Consider the following 24,557-nt stretch of genomic DNA (forward strand, 5'->3'; position numbering starts at 1 on the left):
CTTTGGAGTCGAATATAATGTCATGAATCTTATGTGCGTAGAAGTCCCTTTTTGTTTTTAAAGTGGAGCTCTTGTATGACTGGAGGGCGAGTTTGTATGTAGAAAGTGTAAAGGGGGAAGGGGCTTTACGCCATTTACTTTCTTTTTGACGCAGGTTAAGTTTGAGGTTTTTAAGTTCGTTAGTAAACCATGGCTGTCTTTTTGACTCGCCTTGTTTGACTTTTTTTGTTGTCCACGGACAAAGTTTGTTTGCCACAGTTTCTGTTATAGTAGACCTGGAATTTATGGCTGCATTAGGTGATGTGACGTCTATGTGTGAGAGTTCCGTGATTAGATGATTGCTGAGTTCATCCGAGGCGCATACTTTTCTGTAGAGAAATGAGTGTTGAGGGGAGGGTTTATTGCTCGTTTGGGTCATTGAGAAGGTGGTGGAGATTAAAGAGTGGTCTGACCAGGGAACTTTTTTGCAAGTGGGTTGTACTGAATGTGTTATACCTGAGTTCACAAAGATAAGGTCCAGTATGTGACCTGCCTTGTGGGTAGGTTCATTGATTATTTGTTTGAATCCCATTGCAGACATGGCTGTAAGAATGGTTTCGCAGCTGGTAGAGAGTGTGGTGTTATCAACGTGCAAGTTGAAATCTCCTAGGATTATCGTTGGGGAGTCTGGTTTTAGATAAGATGCTAAGATTTCTAGGAAGGGTGATGGATCCGCTTCTAGAAGTCCTGGGGGGGCATATACTAGAAGGATTTGTAGAGAGTCTGATTTGAAAAGACCTGTTTCCAATTTCGAGTCAGATTTGATTGGGTGATGAGAGAATCTGAGTTCTTTCTTAGCTGCTAGGAGAATGCCCCCACCCCTTTTTTTCTGTCGTGGGATCGAGAAAAAGTCATAGGTCTGAGTTGGTAGTTGATTAATTAAAGCTATATCTGTAGATTTGAACCACGTTTCTGTTATAGCACAGAGGTCTGGGTTTGCATCTAGGAGAAGGTCATTTAAAATCAGAGATTTCTTGGATAGTGATTGAGCATTAAATAATATCAGTGAAAAAAGAGTGAATCCTAGAAGTTGTGTGATTGGAGTAATCATGATAGGGATAAGGGATTTGTAGGTGCGTTGATTGTAGAGTATGTTTGGTTTTCCTGTGAGTAGCGTTCGATGATGGAGAATCGGTATTGGGAGACCGTGGCACATTTTTTGCATTGTTAGGAGCTAGCTGAGTTGCAGTGATGAAGCGACTGGATGTCAGATCAGTAGCTGAGTTGTTTAATTGATGACATTTAGTTGTCTTGGTATTAGTTGAGTTGTCTGGTGATGGCGTCTGGTTGTCTGGGTAGTGGTTGAGTTGTCTGGAGATGGCGTCTGGTTGTCTGTGTAGTGGTTGAGTTGTCTGGAGATGGCGTCTGGTTGTCTGGGTAGTGGTTGAGTTGTCTGGAGATGGCGTCTGGTTGTCTGGGTAGTGGTTGAGTTGTCTGGTGATGGCGTCTGGTTGTCTGGGTAGTGGTTGAGTTGTCTGGTGATGGCGTCTGGTTGTCTGGGTAGTGGTTGAGTTGTCTGGTGATGGCGTCTGGTTGTCTGGGTAGTGGTTGAGTTGTCTGGTGATGGCGTCTGGTTGTCTGGGTAGTGGTTGAGTTGTCTGGAGATGGCGTCTGGTTGTCTGGGTAGTGGTTGAGTTGTCTGGAGATGGCATCTGGTTGTCTGGGTAGTGGTTGAGTTGTCTGGTGATGGCGTCTGGTAGTTTAGTTAGTTTCGTTATTTGTGATGTCTGTGTAGTCTGATAATCAGTCAGTGCTGTCTGTTTGTCTGCAACTGTGGATTCTGGTTGTCTGAGCAGTGAAGACTTATTGTTTAAGCTGTGTCGTTAGTGCAGACTGCGGCGTCTCATTGGGTTGTCTGTATTGTAGAGGGCTTGTTTGGAAGACTGGTAGTCTGGATGATGAATGTTTGTTTGGTAAGGCTGTGCTGTGTGTTTGGTTGCCTCTGTGTGGTTCAGCTCCGCTCTCAGGGTCCGCACGAAGGGGCGCACAAAGGGGCAGGCCCCTTTGTTGCGCTCCTTCGGCGCGCGGCGCCTGGGAGCGGCTCCGAAGTTTAAATCCCCCTAGGTCGAGGGGTGATGACGTCACGTGTGCGTCCAGTGGAGGAGGGGCGCCTGTGTAAGGCGATCGGCGTCTTTGAGGGCTTCGTCGGTTTAAGGACGGCGGGCAGATGAGCTGCCAGATGGCCCGCGGTCAGCGCAGGGGCCCTCGGAGGTAAGAGTGAGAAAAAAGTGGGCCTTACCCCGACGGGCTCAAGCGCCGACTGCGCGGCCCCTTCTCCCAGCCCCTGCTTCTGCCTCTGCTCGGGCGTCCTCCGATTGCGTTGGTCGCCGCAGGAAACGGAAAGTATGGATAAGATCCTGGAATGTGGATGGGTTGAGCAACCCTGTTAAGTGGAAAAAAGTTTTTCAATCCCTCCAAAGGCTTAAAGTTAATATTGCCTGCCTCCAAGAGACCCACTTATCTGAAATCGAAAGCAAAAAATTAAAAAGGGGGTGGGCTCCAACTTGCTGCTATGCTCCTATTAGTGGGAAAAAGGGAGGCATGGCGATTTTAGTTCATAAAAGTACTGTGTTTCAGCTACTGCAAGAGATCAAAAACCCAAATAGTCAGCACCTTATTGTCAAATGTAAAATAGGTAAAAAAGGTTTTCAGTCTCTGTAATACCTATGCCCCAAATGCCTATAGTCGCACCTTTTTTGTCAGTCTTGTTGCCCAATTATTGGCAAATTTTCAGGGTCATCTGATAATGGCGGGTGACTATAATTGTGTACGTGATGTATATTTAGATAAATTGTCTAGTACACGTGGCTCACAATTGAGAGCAGATAAAGGGATTGCAATTGAAAGATGCCTGGTGAGATAAGGGAGTATATGCATGTCTGTCTCGCGAGCACATATGACAATGTTGAGAATGGACTACATTCTGGTCTTGCAAGATCTTTCTGCGAAAATAGATAAAGCAGAACTTGGGACAATTGCAGTAGCAGACCAAGCCCCTATATGCGTTGATATCTTGTGGTCGGACGACCAATATACATTTTGGCCTTGGAGGTTCCCAGCCCACCTGATTGACGACAGGGACTTTCAGTCCTTTCTGGTAAGCAAATGGGGAGAATTTGAAAAGCACAACTTGCAGCACAAAAGTAACCCTACCTTATTTTGGGAGACTGACAAAGCTGTTTTGAGTGGGGAAATTATATCCTATGTCATTAGCAGAAATAAAAAATGAATTAAAAAAATATTGGAGCTAGGTCAGCTTCAGCAGGCGAAAAAAGAGTTAGCTAGTCATCCTAAGCATGTTACGAAGGAGCGTTATCAAGCTGTTCTTGCTAATTTAAATTCTTACCTGCATTTGCGGGCTCAAAAGTCTTTACAATGCTCAGAACACTATTTCTTTTAGATTTGGAGACAAATCAAGCAAGTTACTGGCAAGATGACAAATTCAGAAAAGGGAAAACTTTTATAGAAAGTATGAAATCTGCAGTGGGGCACAGAGTTACAAATAGCAAAGAGATAGGAGAAATTTTGAGAAATTTCTATGAGACGCTATATTCAGAAGATAGGGAAGGTGGTCCAGTGGACCACTGATGTCTCCTGTGCTGTTCGCACCTCTGACTGCGCATTTAAAACTGCTCCCCAAAATCTAGGCCACAACCAAAACCTCACCCCGAGTTATTAGTTGCCTCTCTTATAGTGGTATAAAAAGTTGACTAATATGTGTGCCTCCCTAAAAGCACTCTATCTATCTCTCGCCCCCGCCTGAAACGGGCTTTGCGATGTTTATTGTAAATCCCGTTTTGGATAGTGTGTCACGCTATCGCATGCAACGTTAAACACCCCTCGTTTTTATAAACTCCGCCCAAATTCCTCCCTTTCGACTACATTTTAAAAATTTGCATATGCATCTCACAATGCATTATTTATTTCATGCGTTATGGCATTATCATGGGAATTAGGGCTTTAACGTCCACGATAACACCCAAACATGATTTGATAAATGACCCTGAGCAGTAGTGGGAGTTGAACCCAGGTTCATAGCCCACTGCTGTAACCATTAGGCTACTCCGCTATCCCATAACTTTTTGATTTACTCAAGAGGGACTTGTCAAACGCTTTCTGGAAATCCAGATACATTGTATCAACTGGATCACCTTTATCCACATTAATTCACGCCTTCAAAAAAATGAAGCAAATTGGTGAGTCAAGACTTTCCTTCACTAAATCCATGTTGACTTTATCCCATTAAACTATGACTATCTACATGTTCATTAACTTGTTTTTTATAATAGCTGTAACTATTTCTTTTGTTACTAGTTTGTAGTTTTCTGGATCACCCCGGAACCTTTTTAAAAACTAGTGTTAAGGTTGGCTACTCTCCAATGTTCATGAACCATAGCTCATTTTACTGATAGTTTACAGATTATTAATAATAGGTCTGCAATTTCATTTTTCAGCTCTTTCAGTATTCTGGGATGTATATGCTTTGGTTTGTCAATTTGCCCTGTTATTACATCTTCCAGGTTCACTGGGATTTGTTCAGTTCCTCTGAATCATCACCTTTAAATATCACTTCTGGCATGGGTAACTGCCTTACATCTTCCTCAGTAAAGACTGAAGCAAAGAATTCCTTTAATCTTTCTGTTATGGCCTTGTCCTTCCTTAGTGACCCTTTAACTCCTTGATCAAGTAATGTTCCAACTGATTCCCCTGCAAGCTTTTTGCATTGAATGTACCTGAAAAAGTTTTTATGAGTTTTTGCTTCTTTTCAGATTCTCTCTTTGCCTTCCATATCAATGCTTTGCATCTAACTTGCCAGTGTTTATGATGTTTCCTTCATTTGGATCCTCTTTCCATTTTTTGAAAGATTTTTTTTGGCTAGAATAGCCTCCCTCACTTTACTTAATAGCCATGTCAGCAGTTGTGTGGCCTTCCTTCTGCCTTTTTTAATATGTGGAATACATCTGGTCTTTTAAAAAATGTTCATGCGTGATGCAAACTCTTAAACATTTGCAGTTGCTCCTTTCAGTTTTTTCCTAATCATTTTCCTCATTTTATCATAGTCTCCCTGTTGAAAGTTAAATGCTACCATAGTAGATTTCCTCCCTCCAGTTATCAAGTCAAATTTGATCATGTTATGATCGCTATTGCCAAATGGCCCCAACACTTATCTCTAATATTTATTTATTTATTTATGGAATTTATATACCGGGAGTTCCTGTATACAATACATATCACTCCGGTTCACAGTTAAACGGTAATAACTACTGCCGTGTGGCAGTTTACATGGAACAAATTTTTTTTTTCATTGGAACAAATCAGAACTTGATATGAGAAGAATAAGCAAACCAACTAACTAGTTTCAAACTTTAAACATATAAGTAAGGCAATTTAGTCTTAGCTAAGTAGTGCAGAGAAAAAAATACATTAGAACCAATGGATCAGGGTAATTATGGGTTGTTATATCAGTTAGTTCTTAGCTCTCTGGGAATGCTTGCAGGAAGAGCCAAGTTTTTAATTTCGCCTTAAAAGTGGTGTGGCACGGCTCCAGGCGGAGGTCTGGTGGTAGGGAGTTCCAGAGGGACGGGCCCGCGGTTGATAGCGCGCGTTTTCTCAGTGAGGATTTTGCGGGCTGAGTAATCATTCTGTTTTGGTATGCACTTCTAGTCGGCTTGTCCGAAGTATGTAGTTGCAGCTTGAAGGTTAAGTTGAGTGGGGATATGTTATGAAGGGCCTTATGCATCATCATGCTGCTTTTGAACTGTATCCTGTATTTAATGGGGAGCCAGTGAAGGTGCTGGAGGATCGGGGTGATGTGGTCTCTTTTTTTGGCGTTGGTGAGAATTCTTGCTGTGGCATTCAGCACCATCTGGAGGGGTTTGGTAGAGCAGGCAGGAAGTCCCAGCAGAAGTGAGTTGCAATAGTCTAGTTTTGGGAGAATGATGGCTTGGAGTACTGTGCGGAAGTCTCTGTAACGTAGAAGTGGTTTTAGTTTCTTTAAAACTTGTAATTTAAAAAAGCATTCTTTGGTGGTGTTGTTGACGAATTTATTGAGGTTGAATCTGTCGTCTAATATCACACCCAGATCTCTGACTTGTGGTGAGGTGGTGTATCCTGAGGTGTCTGGAGAGTTGCTTGAGGTCTGTGAGGTATGTTTTTCCGGTGCTATTATCAGGATTTCTGTTTTGTTGGTGTTCAGAACCAGGTTGAGGCTGCTTAACAGCTCGTTGATGGATGAGAGGCATTTATTCCAGAAGGCCATGGTCTTGTGTAAGGTGTCGGTTATGGGGATGATAATTTGAATGTCATCCGCGTAAAGGAAATGGGTAAGCTTGAGGTTGGAGAGTAAGTGACAGAGTGGGAGAAGATAAATGTTGAAGAGGGTGGGGGAGAGTGAGGATCCCTGTGGTACTCCCATATTGGCTTGGATGGGATGAGATTCCTTGTTATTTATTTTGACTCTGTATGTTCTGTTCTCTAGGAAGGATTTAAACCAGTTGAATGCTGCTCCTGTGATGCCGATATCTGTGAGTCGTTGTAGTAAGCTAGTGTGATTCACGGTGTCGAACGCCGCTGAGAGATCCAGGAGTGCGAGAAGGCAAGGATGGCCTTTTTCAAGATTGAAGATGATGGTGTCAGCTAGAGTAGTTAATAGTGATTCGGTGTTCTTATTCTTCCGGAATCCAAATTGGTTATTGGTGAGGATATTGTTGTCATCGAGGAATTCCGAAAGTTGTCGGTTGACCACTTTCTCCATAATTTTGGCTAACATAGGAAGGTTTGCTATAGGTCTGTAGTTAGCAGGATCTGTTGTGGGAAGGTTGGGTTTTTTGAGGAGAGGTTTGAGCCTTGCAGACTTGAGTTGATTGGGAACTTGGCCTTGGGCGAGAGAGCAGTTAATGATATCTGTGAGTGGCTTGGCTACGATGTCAGGGATGGAGCTCAGGAGGTTTGATGGGATATGGTCCAAGGGGTGAGAAGATGGTTTTATCTTCTTAAGAATGTTTGCTATTTCCATGGTGGACGTGGGTTCGAGGGATGTGAGCTCTGGTGTGTGAGTGTTGGGTTGAAGAGCGGATGCTGTAGATGCTTGAGAGCTATGGAAGCTGGTGACGTTAGTGTGCGGGGGTGTCCCTTTGAGAGGGGCAACGAGAGTGGTAATTTTGTTGTCAAAGTAGTTGGCCAGCTCATCTGCTTTTGTAAGAGCTTGGTCGTCTGGGATGCACGGTCCAGGTGGTTTAGTGAGGGCTGAAACATAGGCGAAGAGTGCTCTAGAATCAAATGAGAAGTGGTGTATTTTTTTGGAAAAGAATAATATCAAATATCAAATCAGGTCCAAAATAGCTCTCCCCTTGTTAGTTCTTGTACCATGAAGCAGTCATTTATTTCAACTAGAAACTTTACTTCTCTAGAATGTCCTGATGTAACATTCACCCCGTCAGTACTGGGGTTATTGAAATCACCCATTATTACTGTGCTGCTCATTTTGTTAGCTTCCCTAATTTCTTTTAGCATTTTATTCTCTGTCTGTTCATTCTGGCCAGGTGGATGATAATACACTCCTGCTATTTTATTCCCCTTTTCACCTGGAATTTCTATCTATAAATATTCAACATTGCATTTTTTTCTGCAGATCCTTTTGACGCAATGTCCTTGTTAATAGCACCACCACTCCAATTTGATCCGTTCTATCATTCTGATGTAGTTTGTACCCTAATATCACAGACACTCATTGGCAAACCTTCCACCAGGTTTCCCAATGCCAATTATATCTCTCTCTCTTCATCCAGTGCTATATACTCTAAATCTTCCATCTTATTTTTTAGACTTGTAGCATTAGCATGCAGACATTACAAAGTATGTTTTTGGTTTGTATTAATAACCTGCTCATCAGTTAACTGTTCTCCTTTGTCTACTTTTTACTTAAAGGCACTTGGGCTATTTGAGCAATTATTGTAACCTCTCTACTGGGATGCCCTATTTTCCTGTTCTTCTAGGGGTAGATTTTCAAAGGGATATGCGCGTAACCCCCAAAAACCTACCCTTGCATAGGCTCGGCGGCGCGCACAAGCCCCGGGGCTTTCAAAAGTGGGCGTGCCGGGGGCGGGGCAGTGGTCCGGAGCGGTGCGAATGCGAGGCTGGGGGCGTTCCTGAGTCCTCTGGCTTGGCAGCCGGCTGGCGTGCGCAAGTTTTAGGGAATGTGCGTCTCATATCTTTGTTGTATTTTGCACAGTACCAGGAGGAAATGCATTGAAGTCTCTTATTTCTCACTGCATGCAGAGTCCGGCTGCTTGGGATTTCCAGTTCAATTTTTGTCTGCATATTTCTATTTCTAGTGGGTGATCCCTTATTCTGTATTTGGTGAGGATCTGTCTGTGTTTTGCTGATGGATTCTGCTGCTTTGTAGTTTCTGTGCAGGGATCTATAGCAGTAATAAAATAACAGCTCTCAAATCAATAAATCAGTAGCAATGCCAATATATGGCAAAAAGGCCTCCTACAGGTAAGAGCATCAATCAATACCCTGTACAGCACCAGAATCACTAGTTTAAGTCCAGTGATCTACCTGCTTTACATTATTCTTATTTTTTATGCTTTAATTTAATGATTTCAAAATCAGCTTTCTTCATGGTGTAACAGCAAGGTAACAGAACATTTATATAGTGGGTCCCATATAGCAAGTGTTAATTAACTCTTATTTAAAGAGAGGAAGAACCTTAATAATGCACACCTTTGTTAGTTCCTGCTAGACATTTTGGGAAATGTAATTCTTATTTTTTTACAATAGATGCAAATGATGAGATTTTTTTCTCTCTTTTTTTAAAAAAGTTCATTTGACACCCACATAAAAAAGAATAAAGAAGCACTGCACAGTCTATTGATCTGATGCCCTTACCTGTACGAGATCCTTTTTCCATAGATTGGACCTTGCTATTGATTTACTGATCAGGCTGCTGCTTTTCATTTTGAACATCATTTGCATTCTATTAAACACTTTTTTTTTTGGGATGGATAGCTTTGTTGGATGGATTGTTTTGTTTTTCAACATGTGGTTAGAACAGATTAGGATTTCTTTCTTTTTAAGTTAGGTAAAATATTCACAGTAGTTTCCTACTTTAGTTAGAAATGAAAAGGTATCCGGTAGCTGTCTTTGTCTTCCCATGCGATTAGATTTAAAAGATGAATCACATTTTTCTTTGTATGTGTGATTTTATTTCTACAGGTTAACAAGATATCTGTTCTGTCAGATGTTGGTGTGTAAAGTGTTTTGTCAATAAATAAACTATTAATTGAAGAGTAAAGTAAAATATTTGATCAGCTTTAATATTGCTTCTGTAGTAAGACTGGTTGGTTTACCGTAAGCAGTAGCCCCACCCTCAGGAATTCACTCCTCTTTGCAGCAGAAAACAAAATCGGAGTAAGAATGTTGCTTAATTCTGGTGAGAGTTAAAATGCTTCTATTTGGATCTTTTAAGTATGAAGAGCTACACAAAAATTATTCTGAAGAAGGGATTAGAGCCTTTATTTGTTACCTTATCCAGCACCAATTTGTTCTGATTAATTTCATCTTACAAAGCACTAATATAAACCAGTCCTCAGACATTTTAATAGACTCATACAAGATTTAAGGATTTTAAAAATGAACTGAAGGAGCTCTCCTTTTAGAAGAGTGGCTGGAGTGAGTTATGATATGGTAATGTGTAAGAGAAGAAAATAGACTAAGAATATGAGTTATTTAATTAAACAGATACCAGAGAAAAAAAAGAGAAACTAAATTATATACATATAATCAATGCTAAAGTATTTGTTAATTGAAAAAATTTGTCATGTTCTAATAACAGATATATCTCAAATTCAGAAATACAGGACTCCATGCCATGGTTTAGTGATGGGTATAGCAGTAACTTGCAGCATAATTCAACCATAAATGCTGATTTAGATTATGTTTCTCTCTTATACATTATCACCTTAGGAAATGGAACAAAAGGGGTTTTAGATCTGCAGATGGAGAGCAGCTCTCACACAACAACTTCTGGTAGTTACTCCTAGAGGCATAACAATAGAGACAAGAAAGTAGCTTCATGACCGTTGTTTGCTGAATTAAGGCATATCAGAATGTTTAGTTTCAATGAAGCTGTAATTTCACTTTAACCATTACCTTAATTTTGTTGTATGCCAGATTTTATATTTTTCCAGGTTGACAACATAAAGCCTTCTCTGCCATGTGGGATGTAACGCTTGAAGATTACATTCTTTCCCCGTTTGATTTTTTCATTTTTAAATAGATTTTAATTTTGACTTTTGTTTTATTTTGGATCGATCCAAACACTTTTGGGTCAAATTTTTTATCTTAAATATATGTTAATTATTGTTTGTCTTTATGTGTTATTTGTGTGTCATGACACCTGAAGAATGAATGAATTTGTGTGTCAGGTCAGTGAGATATATGTTTCTATGTAATGTCTGAGTACCTAAGTTATTTGTGGTTCTGAGTATTGCATGGGAACATTATGCAGATTAGTAATATTATATGTAGGGATTACTAGATGCAGGGAGTTATTTCATGATGGAATTTTCTCATTGATTAATTTGAATTTGTTTTGCTCTTATATTAGGCTTTAATCCATAACAGTACCTTTATATGACATGTAATAACTAATTGTCATAACACAAATATTTCTATGATATACCTAGTCAATATCTAGTTATATATCTATTTGCAGATGCCACTATTTAGATTTTCAAGTTAATGATACACTCTGAATTAATGCAGTTTTTTTTTTATTAGTCCCTACAGTCCAAGCGTTTTGTAGCATTTTCCAGTCCTATACACTACAATGCGTATATGCATTTACTTGCTGAGTCAGGTAGATGATTATTTGATATGTTCTCCTTTACTTTTAGCTATGAAAACTAGTCTGATCACATTAACCAATCACCCTGCTCCACTGCTTGCCACTTTACAGTGTGATATGTCTTGGTGTAAATCAAATATTTCTATTCCCTTGAGTTTTTGATTATTTGCGCACCTGTCTTTTTCTCTGGATCTTCCCTTCCCTGTTGTAAACTTTGTCTCAGCAGTGATTTAAGGTTTAAGAGGGATGTACAATTCTGCCTGCTGGATTGCATGTCAGTGTATGTCAAATATATACTGTTCTGTTTGCTGTAAGAAATGCAGCTAATTGCAACTACCGAATGCCTTCTGTTTCAGCCTTCTCTTGCTTGCCCTACTGCTGGTGCCTCTACACAAGTATTTTCCCTTATTTCTTCTTCTGCAGCCTGCATTTATGGTAATCACATTCCTGGTCTTCATATTCTATTCCCCCTGCTCCTAACCTTAACCAACATACTAAATTTGGATATTCCCCTTCTACTATGAGCTATGAGTTCCCTGTATACATTTTTGGGCATTTCTTCCTGTAACACTACCTATCAGGTTATTTACCTAGAGTCTGTTTACAACCTCTCAAAGATGTTTTCTAGTAGTGTGACACTTCTGTTTACCTATAGTCCCAATTCTACCTATGACTAGAACATGTTTTATGCGTTGGAACACTTTTGTAACTTGTCCCACATTATGTATGCACAAATCAGTGTGAGTTCTTCTGCTGACTCTTGGTTTTTCTCTTTATTTTCCTGGCTTCCTTCATTCTCCTGGTTATTTACATTGCTTATATCCCTGTTTGCCACTTTTGTGATTCTTATCCTTGGTTGTTGTTGTTATCAATGCTTTCTTTCTCTTTTGTCATATATTCACACTTCTTCCTCTTCTGTTTTATACTTTTCCACTCCTGTCTCTGCCTCTCATTATGAGACTGTACTCCTTGAGGAGACTCGCCCAGTATAAATTATATGAGAAAAATCTACATTCATACTGGTCTCTCTGTTTTTCTTATCTTTATACTTGTTACAACATTATTATGTAATTACTTGACTCTGAAAGATAACATATGTGGTCTTGCTATTATAGGTTTTCTCTTCTTTATAATGCAGCCATCCTTGCAGCTCAACTATAGAGCTAACGGATATCTAATGAAACTTAGTCACAATGCTATAATTTGTTAACTAGAGAATGTGTGTCTATGAGTCTCATTTACTTTAATAGGGATCTAGAGGGATCACAATGCACACAAAAGGTTAGTTGTTAGCCTACACATTTTAGTCCGTTTGCCATAATAAGAACATAAGAAATTGCCATGCTGGGTCAGACCAAGGGTCCATCAAGCCCAGCATCCTGTTTCCAACAGAGGCCAAACCAGGCCACAAGAACCTGGCAATTACCCAAACACTAAGAAGATCCCATGCCACTGATGCAATTAATAGCAGTGGCTATTCCCTAAGTAAACTTGATTAATAGCCGTTAATGGACTTCACCTCCAAGAACTTATCCAAAACATTTTTGAACTCAGCTACACTAACTGCACTAACCACAACCTCTGGCAACAAATTCCTGAGCTTAATTGTGTGTTGAGTGAAAAAGAATTTTCTCCGATTAGTCTTAAATGTGCTATTTACTAACTTCATGGAATGCCCCCTAGTCCTTCTATTATCCGAAAGTGTAAATAACCGATTCACATCTACTCATTCAAGACCTCTCATGATCTTAAAGACCTCTATCATATCCCCCCTCAGCCATCTCTTCTCCAAGCTGAACAGCCATAACCTCTTCAGCATTTCCTTATAGGGGAGCTGTTCCATCCCCTTTATCATTTTGGTAGCTCTTCTCTGTACCTTCTCCATCGCAATTATATCTTTTTTGAGATGTTGCAACCAGAATTGTACACAGTATTCAAGGTGCGGTCTCACCCATGGAGTGATACAGAGGCATTATGACATTTTCTGTTTTATTAACTATTCCCTTCCTATTAAGTCCTAACATTGTTTGCTTTTTTGACTGCTGCAGCACACTGAGCCGACAATTTTAAAGTATTATCCACTATGATGCCTATATCTTTTCCCTTGGGTGGTAGTTCCTAATATGGAACCTAACATCATGTAACTACAGCAAGGGTTATTTTCCCCTATATGCAACACCTTGCACTTGTCCACATTAAATTTCATCTAACATTTGGATGCCCAATCTTCCAGTCTTGCAAGGTCCTCCTGTAATGTATCACAATCTGCTTGTGATTTAACTACTCTGAATAATTTTGTATCGTCCGCAAATTTTATAACCTCACTCATCGTATTCCTTTCCAGATCATTTATATATATATATCTTGAAAAGCTCCACTCCAAGTACAGATCCCTGAGGTACTCCACTGTGAAAATTGACCATTTAATCCTACTCTCATAATCACTTCTTATGGTTCTGTCCTCCCCTCTGGAACTTGGGTGAGCCACTCTTGCCATTTGTGAGTGGCACAAGAGGGAAATAATATATGTGCCTGAGCTTGAGACCAACATGGAGACAGCAACTGACCCAGAATCCTCTGCTATCTTAGCCTTCCTGGCTATGTGAACTTTAAATGCCTTACTGAGCCTGACCTGGAGGAATTCCAAGGACACCTGGATAGCAGTTGAAGCTGGCGACACTTTGTGATGCCTAATTATAGGGTCACAAAAGCAGAAGGCAACGGTTGGAACTTCAGGCTAGACTGTCATTACAGGGGCACCATTAACAGGGCATCTGTAAACTCAGCCTAAGATGTGATAATTGCCCCGACCAGCAAGATTCTAACAGAACAAAGGACTTTCTAAAGAGTGATGGTAAATGGGCTCCACCTTGGAGAAATAATCAAGGTAGTTTAGGGATAACCTATCATGCTGTTGACATGACAATCTATGTAAATGATTCTCTAGGTGGTCACGCACATACAGAATTTCTGATCTAGTACTGTATTGTATTTTACCTATAAAAGAAGGATCAGTTCATGTATACAACAAGATGCTGGTGGTCAGTTTGTCAGAGGAATGGCATCCAGCATCTCCCAAGAATACTTATATTGCTCAATAAAAAATTATACTTTCTACAAAATCTAAGTGTTCTTGTATCCCTGGATAAGCATCATAATCATGGCTTGGCGCTTAACAATACTCAGACAAATAAGACATTTCATGAATTTTTATTTATTTTAGAGAAAACATGCTTAAAATCAATACAGCTATGATTAGAGAGAACCAGAGTTTACATTTCAAGATTTGAAGGCAGCCTCAGATAGGTGAGATTTGAATATGGCCAGAGAGGACGAAGGCACATCAGCTCAAGAAGGCTGTTCCAGGCATATAGTACAGCAGCATCTGCACCTCTTCTATAGGGCCCACCTCTGCTATGCATCCATTATATTGGTTCTGGCCTCTCTATAATGCATCGTCTCTCTGTAATGCACAGGCTCTGTGGGACATAGCCATTGCCTTCCACCATTCCTCACATTCTCCGCTTGATGGACTCTGCTGAGGAAATGGTCTTACAGTATCTAGGATTAACCTGCATTCTCCCTATTTTCTCTCACCTTGTCTTTTCTCTCCTTTCAGATGCAGGGCCTGGCTTCGTCACTCTTTCCACAGCATAGTTCTTTTGTTTCTCACCTGACCCAGGGGATTACAGGATACTGAGGCAACTGCAGCTGCTACTGCTTCGTCACTGGGAGCAAGGTCCATTGGCCTTCACCATCCATGGTGAGCAAGAAAGAAACTTGATCCAATAAGTATTTCCATTTGCTTACTATCAGGAGTTAGTTCATTGTACGATTACCATCCAATCCAGGTCTTGCCCCATTGCAGGCATAGAGATGCACAGCCTCATGCCTGTGATGGTGTAAAACCAGGACTGGATCAGGATGGAACTGAAGAAAGGGTGCATGAGGGTAACTTATTAGTGTGGCGGTTACTACCCTTAGCCAATAAGCCTTTATGCTTTTGATGAAAGCGAAACATTGCCTTCCACTTCATCAGCAGGGGAAAAGGGGGATTCAGACAACAACCGAAGGTCCCGACTTTTACAGACCAGGGGAACTGATAAGCATGGGGGTTATCGGCACGGAGCAGCAGTTACTACTCTTAGCAGAAGGCATGGGATTACTACCCTTAACCAATAAGCCTTGATGTTTTTGACCCAACTGCAATATCGCTCTCTGCTTTGATGATGGTGGTGGTGGTGGTGGTGGGAGAATTTGATTCAGTCGACAAACAACGTGATCTCTGACTTTTACAGTCTGGGGTATTGATACGCAGATGTAAGGGAAAAAGTACAAGACTGCTTCTCATTTTATTTATTTATTTCCAACTTTTATAAACCATATACTCAGCAAAAGCTAACTGGAATGGTGCACAAAACAACAATGTATACAATACACATATACAACAAAATCATTAAAAATATAACTGCTGCACTTTACCCAATTTTAAATCAAAGGACCTCCAAGTCCAAAGCAAAACATGTCAGCACTGTCTAAATGTTCAAGAAGGAGTGGCAGGTGCTACCACAAGACGTTTGCTGGGCAGACTGGATGGACCATTTGGTCCTTTTCTGTTGTCATTACTATGTTAACCTATAAGGCCTGATCTGGGGTGAGGTGGCAACATATCTGGGAACATTTGAGTTGTGGTCACTCTGAGATTGCTGGCTATTGGGTGTGGGTGGAGGAATAAAGCATATCAGATTTCTCTTCCACCCCCACCGGCCCCCCACAACACCTCCAACGTTTTCTCCTCTCCAGGGATGATGCCAGTATACTTCCCCTTCCTCCCTCCCTGTACCTAGCAAGTAGATCCCACCCCCTCATAAGTCACAACTCCCTAATTTGTACACCCGCTTGCTACCCTCCGCTGAGCCCCAAGTCCTGGAATTATAGCTGCAAACTGAGTTGTGTGTGTTGCAGCCCTTCTCTAGTTTCTCCCTGGAGAGCCACAAACAGGTCTGATTTTCAGGATCTCTACAATGAATATACATTAAATATATTTGCATGCATTGCCTCCACTGTATGCAAATATACCTCATGCATATTTATGGTGGATGTCCTGAAAACCAGACCTGTTGGTGGCATTCCAGGACCGGAGTTGCCTAACCCTGCCTGCGATGTGTGCTCCAAACTCATCCTCCTCTCCTGTTCCCTGCAGGTTTCTTGAAGGGGAGTGGGCTAGAGGGGTAAACAGAGCTCTAATGTTTCCTCAGAGCTCCTGAAATTGAGACTGATTACGTGGTTTTCTGAAAATAAGTTTCTGATTGTCATCCACCATGAAGCTGTAAAATCATGACAGAAGTTCTGAAAAGAATAAAACCGTATCACCACTCTGATGACATCATTGTGAACAATGATATCATTAGCTATGTGACAAACTTCTGTTCAGGCTTGCATGGAAAGGAGGGTAAGGTTATTATATAATGCAGTGTCAGTAGGGAGAGAATGATCCAGGCCTGGTTTAACTCTCATTGCATGCAGGAATTTGTAGTTCAACTGTCATACAAAACAGAAGCTAAGTCCATGCAATTATAATTATTTATGCAAGCAATGGGTGGAAATGCAGTAGTGGTCCAGCCTCTCCCTAGTGATATGGTCACCCTGGATGACGGGGGAAGAGCCTTTTTGTTGAAATCTCTACTTCCTTTGCCTGCTCATTGTCACCTCACCATGAATCCCGCTGTGCAGAGTGGGATGGCATGAGATGAACAGCACAGCACAAGGGTCATTCCACATCCTTTAGTCAACTTTATCCATGTCTCACATTTCATATTTTATTTATGAGTTCCTGAGAGGAAATTGAATTGAAAACTACCATGTCAAAGGAGTAGCTCCTGGAAAGCTGTCAGACAACCCAGAGGCTGAAATCTACTACTACTAATCATTTTTATAGCACTAGAAGATGTGAGTAGTGCTATACAGACACACATAAGACAGAGTCCCTGCTCCATGGAGCTTACAATCTAGTCAAGACACACAGACAAGACAAAGAGGTAATGAATGTGAAAAATGGGAGCTGTGGACTTGGTTTGCAGCAGTGCTGCACAGGACCCCACAGAGACCAAAGGACGTTATCACTGGCCAAGCTTGGCTTGCTGGTTTCTTTGACCCTCAAGTATAATGTGATTCCCACTGGATCTGATCATAGGGAAGCTTCTGTTGCACGGATGTGCTGACAAGATCCATTGTGCGACAGTCACTAGGGACAGGAGAAGATTCTGGCACACGCACCATTTCCTGTTAGTACATACAGCTTTGGTGAGACACTGCACTAAGGCTCCCTTTGATAAGGGGCAGGAAGAGGGGGATTGACTGTGTCTTATTATGGCTTTTTGTTCAGTTGCCTATAATTCATAATTAACAATGTGAAACATCTTTTTATTCACAACAGGTTCTAAGAAGACAGCAGCAATATTCCATGAATTCTTTCAGCCATGCAATGTTCCTGGAAGGCTGTCCTCTTATTAGCTTTGGCATCAATTGCTATTCAGTACACAGCAATTCGAACCTTTACAGCCAAAACCTTCTGGCTCTGCTCTATTCCTAATCGACTCAACTGCAGCCCAGTGCTGGACGTGGAACTTGTAGACCGGGTCCGTGATGAGAACCCATCACTGGTTTCTAATGTCTCCAGGAAGACTCACATTCTGATCCTTGCTACCACACGGAGTGGTTCCTCCTTTGTGGGACAGTTATTTAACCAACACTTTGACATCTTCTATTTATTTGAACCTCTCTACCATGTCCAGTATGCCTTGATCCGGAAGGCGTCTCAAGGAGGAGGCATCACCGATAGACGCATAGTGCTGGGAGCAGGCAGAGATCTCCTGAGGAGCCTCTATGACTGTGATCTCTACTTTCTGGAGAACTACATCAAACCCCAACCCGTGAACCACACGACAGACAAGCTGTTTCGGCGGGGGGCCAGCAAGGCACTCTGCTCCCCTCCTGTTTGTGAGGCCCTGGGGCCTGTTGATATTCACATGGAAGAAGGAAACTGTATTAAAAAATGTGGCACCTTGAATCTAACTCTGGCCACAGAATCATGCAAAGACCATGAACATGTAGCCATAAAAACAGTTAGGGTCCCTGAGGTCAGTGACCTCAGAGCTTTGGTGGAAGACCCCAGGTTGAACCTGAAAGTCATCCAGTTGGTGCGTGACCCTCGTGGCATTTTGGCATCCAGGAGTGAAACCTTCCGAGACACCTACAGGCTCTGGAGGATCTGGAGAGCGACTGGCAGGAAACCATACAACCTGGACACTAGCCAGATTGTTGCCGTTTGCGAGGACTACCTAAACTCTGTCTCCACTGGTTTGAACAGGCCATTGTGGCTTAAGGGTAAATACATGCTAGTAAGGTATGAAGATCTGGCTAGGAACCCCATGAAGAAAACAGAGGAGATTTACAGTTTCCTGGGAATCTCTATGGACAGCAGCATAGAGCGCTGGATAGAGAACAACACCAGGGCAGACAACACCTCAGTCAAACATAAGTATGGGACTTTGCGCAACTCCGCAGCCACCGCTGAGAACTGGAGACTGACGCTCTCCTATGATATTGTAGAGTTCATCCAGAATACCTGCCAGGAGGTCTTGGCTCAGCTGGGCTACAAAACAGTGAATTCCCCCCAGGATTTGAAAAACCTGTCCTTCACCCTGGTGGAGGAGAGATCCTTCTCACCATTTTTCTAATGCTGATCATTTTGAGAGGGGGGTGGAAGTGGGGAATGGACTATTTTTTGATAAAAAGTTGTAACTGTTGCCTTATTTTTCCTTTATGTTCTCCCAAACATTGCACTATTTCTTCAGGGGAAGAATCTCCTGAGGGATGATGGGAAGGAAACTGAATGGTGGGCAAAAGAGCACAAATCCTTAGGGCACCTGAAGACCCCAAGGCAGCCTTTGGGGAGAGGCTTATGTTTACAAACTTAAACAAAATCAAGACACAGTATGGAAAGGATATATTTATGTATTTATTTCACACATGGTTGCCATGTTAATCTACTCACATGTAGTAATAAAGTACAAAAATCAAGTTGTAGATGAGACATTTTTTATTGGACTAAATAGATTTGTGAGTAGCTTTCCAAAGCTATGCTCTCTTCATCAGATTAGTTCAGAACAAACATCAGATGATGTTGGTCCAATATACTGGTACATTTTAGGTTTGACCAGCAGCCTCCACCTTCCACCTTTCCCAATGGGTTTTGGATTGGTAACCCGAAAGAAAATCACCAATGGTCTGACCTGCAAAAATGTTTTCTCCACAACTGTTACCTTGTTGTCTGTGATGCCTGAGACATACATCTTCCTATAACTGCAAAGTCAGCTAAACAGACACATAGAAGTTAACAACTATACCAAGTGAAAACGTACCCAAGCAATCTAATTCCATATTCTTCATTATCCCTCGCCCATGTATTCCATCCTCTTTGAAACTTTGAAAACAAACTGATTGTGTAATCCAGCCTACAATTTACCAATAAGGCTACTGAATTGACATCCAGACATCATTATCCTTAACTTAGTCTGCACTGACCCGATGAAAGGAGAAAAGCTCTCAAAAGCTTGTCACAGATGTACTAAAATAGTCCAATAAAAACACAACACCCGCAACCTATTCAGTGACACTTAATTCCATGTGTGGAAAGTAGATGGCACCGTTAGTGTAGGAACTCATGTGCTACTTTCAGGGAAGTAGAGATCTGTCCCGATGAAGGAGACAGCCCTGGGTATGCCCACAGATATCAGGACCCACAAGCACATACAACAGAAACGTTTTTCATAGCAGCTCTTCATAATAGGCACTATTGGCCCGAAAGACAATGGCCTTCAATTGCCTTAGATTTAATCATTGGCCTAGTCCATTAACTTCAGTTTGTTTGGTTTTTTTTATTATTCTTTTGCAAGTAGATAACCTATCTTTCTTGATATTCAGCACGAAGGCATCATAGCTAGATGAACCCCTTGCACCTCCTGACACTGCTATTTGCCAATATTGGGTTAAGTGTATGCCCACTTATAACCATCCTTTGCATCAGGATGTAATTGTACACCTTTTTGTATTATGAGTGCCTACCTGCACTCTTTGCTTTAAAATGTTTCATGCATGGAAGATGCACTTGCACTTCTTCCAGTTCTAGCTAGGAATTTGTTTGGTATGTGTAATGGCCTCTAGAGCAGTCTGGAATCTGAGTGCCACTTTTCAGAAGAGTTTGTGGGAAGTAAGTGGGAAATTTTGCACAGATAGTAATAGGTTCAAATAGTGTTTCCTTAATGTAAAAATGCCCCAATAGAAACTTTACAACATTTGGAATGGGTATTATAGGACCAGAAACAAATGTCTCTTATACCCACATTTCTACTGGTGGACCAGTAGAAATGTGAGTAGCAGTGCCCAGTCAGAGCTTGCACCCCTCCATTCCCTTCCAGAAATCCTTAAAATATGAAATGTACAAGTTGTGTACATGAACTTGTGGAGCACTACAATCACAGACTGCGAAAAGTCCCCAGTAAACTCTGCAAGACATAGAAAGATACCCCCAGTACATCTTGTTAGCAGTGTGCATATACCACTGATCATTAACAAAAAAACAAAACAAACAAGTCACTACCTCTCTCCTGCCTTCGTGGGCAGGCGAGAGGTAGTGCCCACGAAGGAAGAAGCAAAACATGTCCTCTGATGGGCTGGTTTCACCTTTGGGAGGTCACAGTGAGTGAGGGAACCTCAGTCTGCAGGAGCTGCAAATGGATTGGGAGGGCTTCAGGAGATTCATGACAAACAGTTATTTGCATATGTTTGGTCTGAAAACCAAATTTATGAAAAATTAAATCTTTCTTGAACATTTTCTTTCCTTTTTCTGCTACACCAGTCCAGAACAATTGGGTTGTGGTGCTCTCTCTCTCTTTTTTTAATGAGATCACTATTATTTGTTTGCTTGAAGTACAGAACAGGTATAGCCAGTAATCTTCTGACAAAGCAGATTTAAAACTTCAAACAGGCAGGAAAATTAATTATAATAATTTGTAAAAACTTTTCTAGAAGAAGATCCCTCTCCAAAATTTAAATTAACTATAAAGAAATATTCGTTTTCATTTGCTTCCTGGGTAGGTTTCTTGACTGTTGTAGCAGAAGTAAAGGAAAGAAAATTATCAGGTAAGATTTAATTTTTCTTCCTTTGCTTTCTGCTACATCAGTCCACAATGATTGGGAAGTAGCAAAGTCCAACTATTCTGGGTGGATGAATGTTAGCCCCGCTTCCATTCGGTAATATTTAGTCAAAGAATGTGACTGCTTTACAAATCTCTGCAGGCTGAGCAGCTCCTACTTCTGCCTAAGATGAGGACTGAACTCTTGATGAATGGGCCCTGATTAGTTTTGATTTATATTCCACTTTCTTCAGGCACTTCAAAGCTGATTACAGTCAGGTACTCTAGGTTTCTCTCTGTACCCTGATGGCTTACAATCTAACAGGGTCATTTTTCAAAACGCGATAACGACTACAACAAGGCCATATAATTTAAATGAGGGAAGGGGAGGGGTAGGGCAGTGTTTGGGAAATTGCCAGGTACTTGTGACTTGGATCGGCCACTGTTGGACACAGGATGCTGGGCTTGATGGACCCTTGCTCTGATCCAGTATGGCATGTTCTTATGTTCTTAAAATAATTTGGTGGCCGGTTGCGCTGCGGGCGATAACGTTGGTAATCACGCCAGAAAAAGCTACACCTTTTGCAGGGGTGCTATGGGGGCAATGGTGTGCGGCAGGTGAAAAAGCATGAGCACGATGTGGCCATGCACACTATGCTCCTCCCACCCCTTTTCTAGTAGCAGCTCATCATTCCGCTATATTTATATTCTATATATATATCTATATATATCTATATATATATATCTATATCTATATCTAAATATATTACATTCTATATATATTTATAGAGGAATGAAAAGTCCTATGCACACTATTGCTCCTCCCACCCCTTTTCTAGTAGCAGCTCATCATTCCGCTATATTTATATTATATATATCTAACTAGATAAACGAAGCTTGACCGACGTGCCGCAAATGCGCAGTAGAGAGCAGCTCTACTGCGCATGTGCGGGCGAGCACGTCAGTCTTAGGCAGCGTCAAAAAAAACAAACCAACATGGCGGCGGTAGCGGCAGCAGGCGGCGGCGGCAGTAGCGGGCGGCGGTAGCGGTAGCGGGCGGCGGTAGCAGCGGCGGCGGCGGCAGTAGCGGCAGCGGGCGGCGGCGGTAGCGGTAGCGGGCGGCGGCAGTAGCGGCAGCGGGCGGTAGTGGCAGCGGGCGCGGCGGCAGCGGGCGCGGCGGTAGCGGTAGCGGGCGGCGGCAGTAGCGGCAGCGGCGGTAGCGGTAGCGGTAGCGGTAGCGGGCGGTGGCGGTAGTGGTAGCGGGCGGGCGGCCAGTAGCGAGGGAGGGAGGCGAGAGAGAGAGGGAGGGACGGAGGAAGTGGGAGGGACGGAGAGAGAGAGTGAGAGGGAGGGACGGAGTGAGAGGGAGGGACGGAGTGGGAGGGAGGGACTGAGTGAGGGACTCGGAGGGAGGGACTGAGTGAGGGGGAGGGACTGAGTGAGGGGGAGGGACTGGGAGGGAGGGACTGAGTGAGAATAAGGGAGAGGTGAGAGTCAGGGATGTGAGTAAGTGGAAGGGGGAGAGGGAGAATGAGGGAGAGGTAAGAGACAGGGCCGCAGCGGCGAAGACGGGTGGCAGCAGTGAGGGAGGAGAGAGAGAGAGGGAGGGACTGAGTGAGAGGGGAGGAGAGAGTGGGAGTGGGAGTGTGAGAGGGGGAGGGAGTGGGACTGAGTGGGGGGGACTGGGACTGAGTGGGGGGGGACTGGGACTGAGTTGGGGGGGGACTGAGTGAAGGGGAGTGGGAGGGAGTGGGACTGAGAGAGAGGGAGGGAGGGAGTGGGACTGAGAGAGAGGGAGGGAGGGAGAGGGATAGAGGAGGGAGGGAGTGAGTGAGACTGAGTGGGAGGGAGGGGACTGAGTGGGAGGAGAGGGAGGGTGGGGAGGAGTGGGTGAGTGTGAGGGAGGGAGGTAGGGGGTGGTGAAGAGTGAGGGGAGAGAGAATGAGGGGGAGGTGAGAGACAGAGGGATGTAGCCCGTTTTAACGGGCTTAACGGCTTGTATATATATATATCTATATATCTATATATATCTATATATATATATATATATCTATATATCTATATCTAAATATATTACATTCTATATATATTTATAGAGGAATGAAAAGTCCTATGGTAAGTTTGTAGCTGAGGAAATGGAGTGTGACGTAACTTGCATATTGTCACAAGACTGGCAATGGGATTTGAACCCAGGTTTACCTGATTCATAGCCACTAGCCTGCTAACTATTTCTAGGGCCTACCTGCCTGCTTTTCAACATATAAGGTGAAGTAATTGTCTCTTTTATCCATCTTGCTATGGTTGTGTTGGAGGCTGCTTCACCCTTGTAGGGACCTCCAAATAATATGAACAATTTATCAGGTTCACAAAAGGATATGTGATTTCTAAATATCTTGGTACATCTGGATATTTTAAGGATCTAGTTTTCCCTTTACATTCCTCTTTTGAAAATGCTAACAAAATACTTAATGGATTTAACTGATACGAGGAGATTACTTTTGGCAAAAAAGATAACTAGTTTGTTACCAAATCTGTGGTAAATTTAAAAAATAGATCTCTATATGATAAGGTTTGTATTTCAGATACATGTCTTACTGAAGTGATTGAAACTAAAAATACTGTCTTCAGAGTTAGATCATTAATTAAAAGTCTGTTGTATGGATTCCAAAAGAGCAGATATGAAGCTTTTAGAATAATGTTTATATTCCATTGTAGTACACATAGTTTAAAAAGAAATCACAATCTCTTTACACCTTTTAAAAATCGAGTGACATCTGGATAGGAAGCCACTGAAGTGCCATTCACTTTACCTCTTGAACTTTTAAAGAATTATATGCTAGACCTTTGTCTAAACCTTTCTGAAAAAAATATTAAAATATCTGAAATTTCTGCTCGTGCTGAGGATACCAATGAAACTTTATAATGTGCTTCACAACAATTCTATACACAAATATATTCCAAAGATTTTGAATTCTTTCTAGCCCTTAGGAGAGTATATATCATAGTCTTTTTTTTTTTCCTTTGACCTCTCGAGACGCGTGCCATAAGATAGAATGGAGAAGGGTGCGCCATTAATATTGGACCCTGTCATAGGACACCGCATACGCCGGCAAACCAAAGAGATTACTTGTTAATCTCATTACATCTTCATACCAAGATCTCCTTAGGCAGTCTGGGGCCACTAGTATTACAAGAGCTTTTTTCTTTTCTACTTTCTTTAGAATGCATCCTATCAAGGGTCAAGGTGGGAAGACATATTAACACTCTTCTTGGCCATATCTCTACTAGTGCAGCTATTCCTTCGATGTATTCTGTGTGTCAACTGTAAAATTTTTACTTTGGCATTCTTAAGAATTGTCATGAAGTCTATCAGAGGAGTACCCCATCTTTTTATTATTTTCTGATAACGCCTCAACGCCTCATCGCTCAGCTGCTACTTGCCTAAATCTAGGAAATTTCTGCTTAGAAAA

The 24,557-nt window shown here is 42.0% G+C and overlaps 1 protein-coding gene across 2 annotated transcripts in view; it reads left to right on the forward strand.

The window, feature by feature from the left end:
* The window catches only part of CHST1 (carbohydrate sulfotransferase 1), an 82,620-nt gene extending 60,606 nt beyond the window's left edge, over window positions 1-22,014 (forward strand). For both annotated transcript variants that reach the window (XM_029582215.1, XM_029582214.1), the window contains exons 3-4: window positions 14,511-14,654; window positions 17,328-22,014. In XM_029582215.1, the coding sequence (XP_029438075.1) occupies window positions 17,371-18,630 (1,260 nt within the window). In that variant the 5' untranslated portion in view covers window positions 14,511-14,654; window positions 17,328-17,370 and the 3' untranslated portion in view covers window positions 18,631-22,014. The remainder of the gene's footprint in view (window positions 1-14,510; window positions 14,655-17,327) is intronic.
* Window positions 22,015-24,557: the final 2,543 nt, after the last annotated feature.

This window comes from Rhinatrema bivittatum, chromosome 17, assembly GCF_901001135.1.
Source record: "Rhinatrema bivittatum chromosome 17, aRhiBiv1.1, whole genome shotgun sequence".
Lineage (NCBI taxonomy): Eukaryota > Metazoa > Chordata > Amphibia > Gymnophiona > Rhinatrematidae > Rhinatrema > Rhinatrema bivittatum.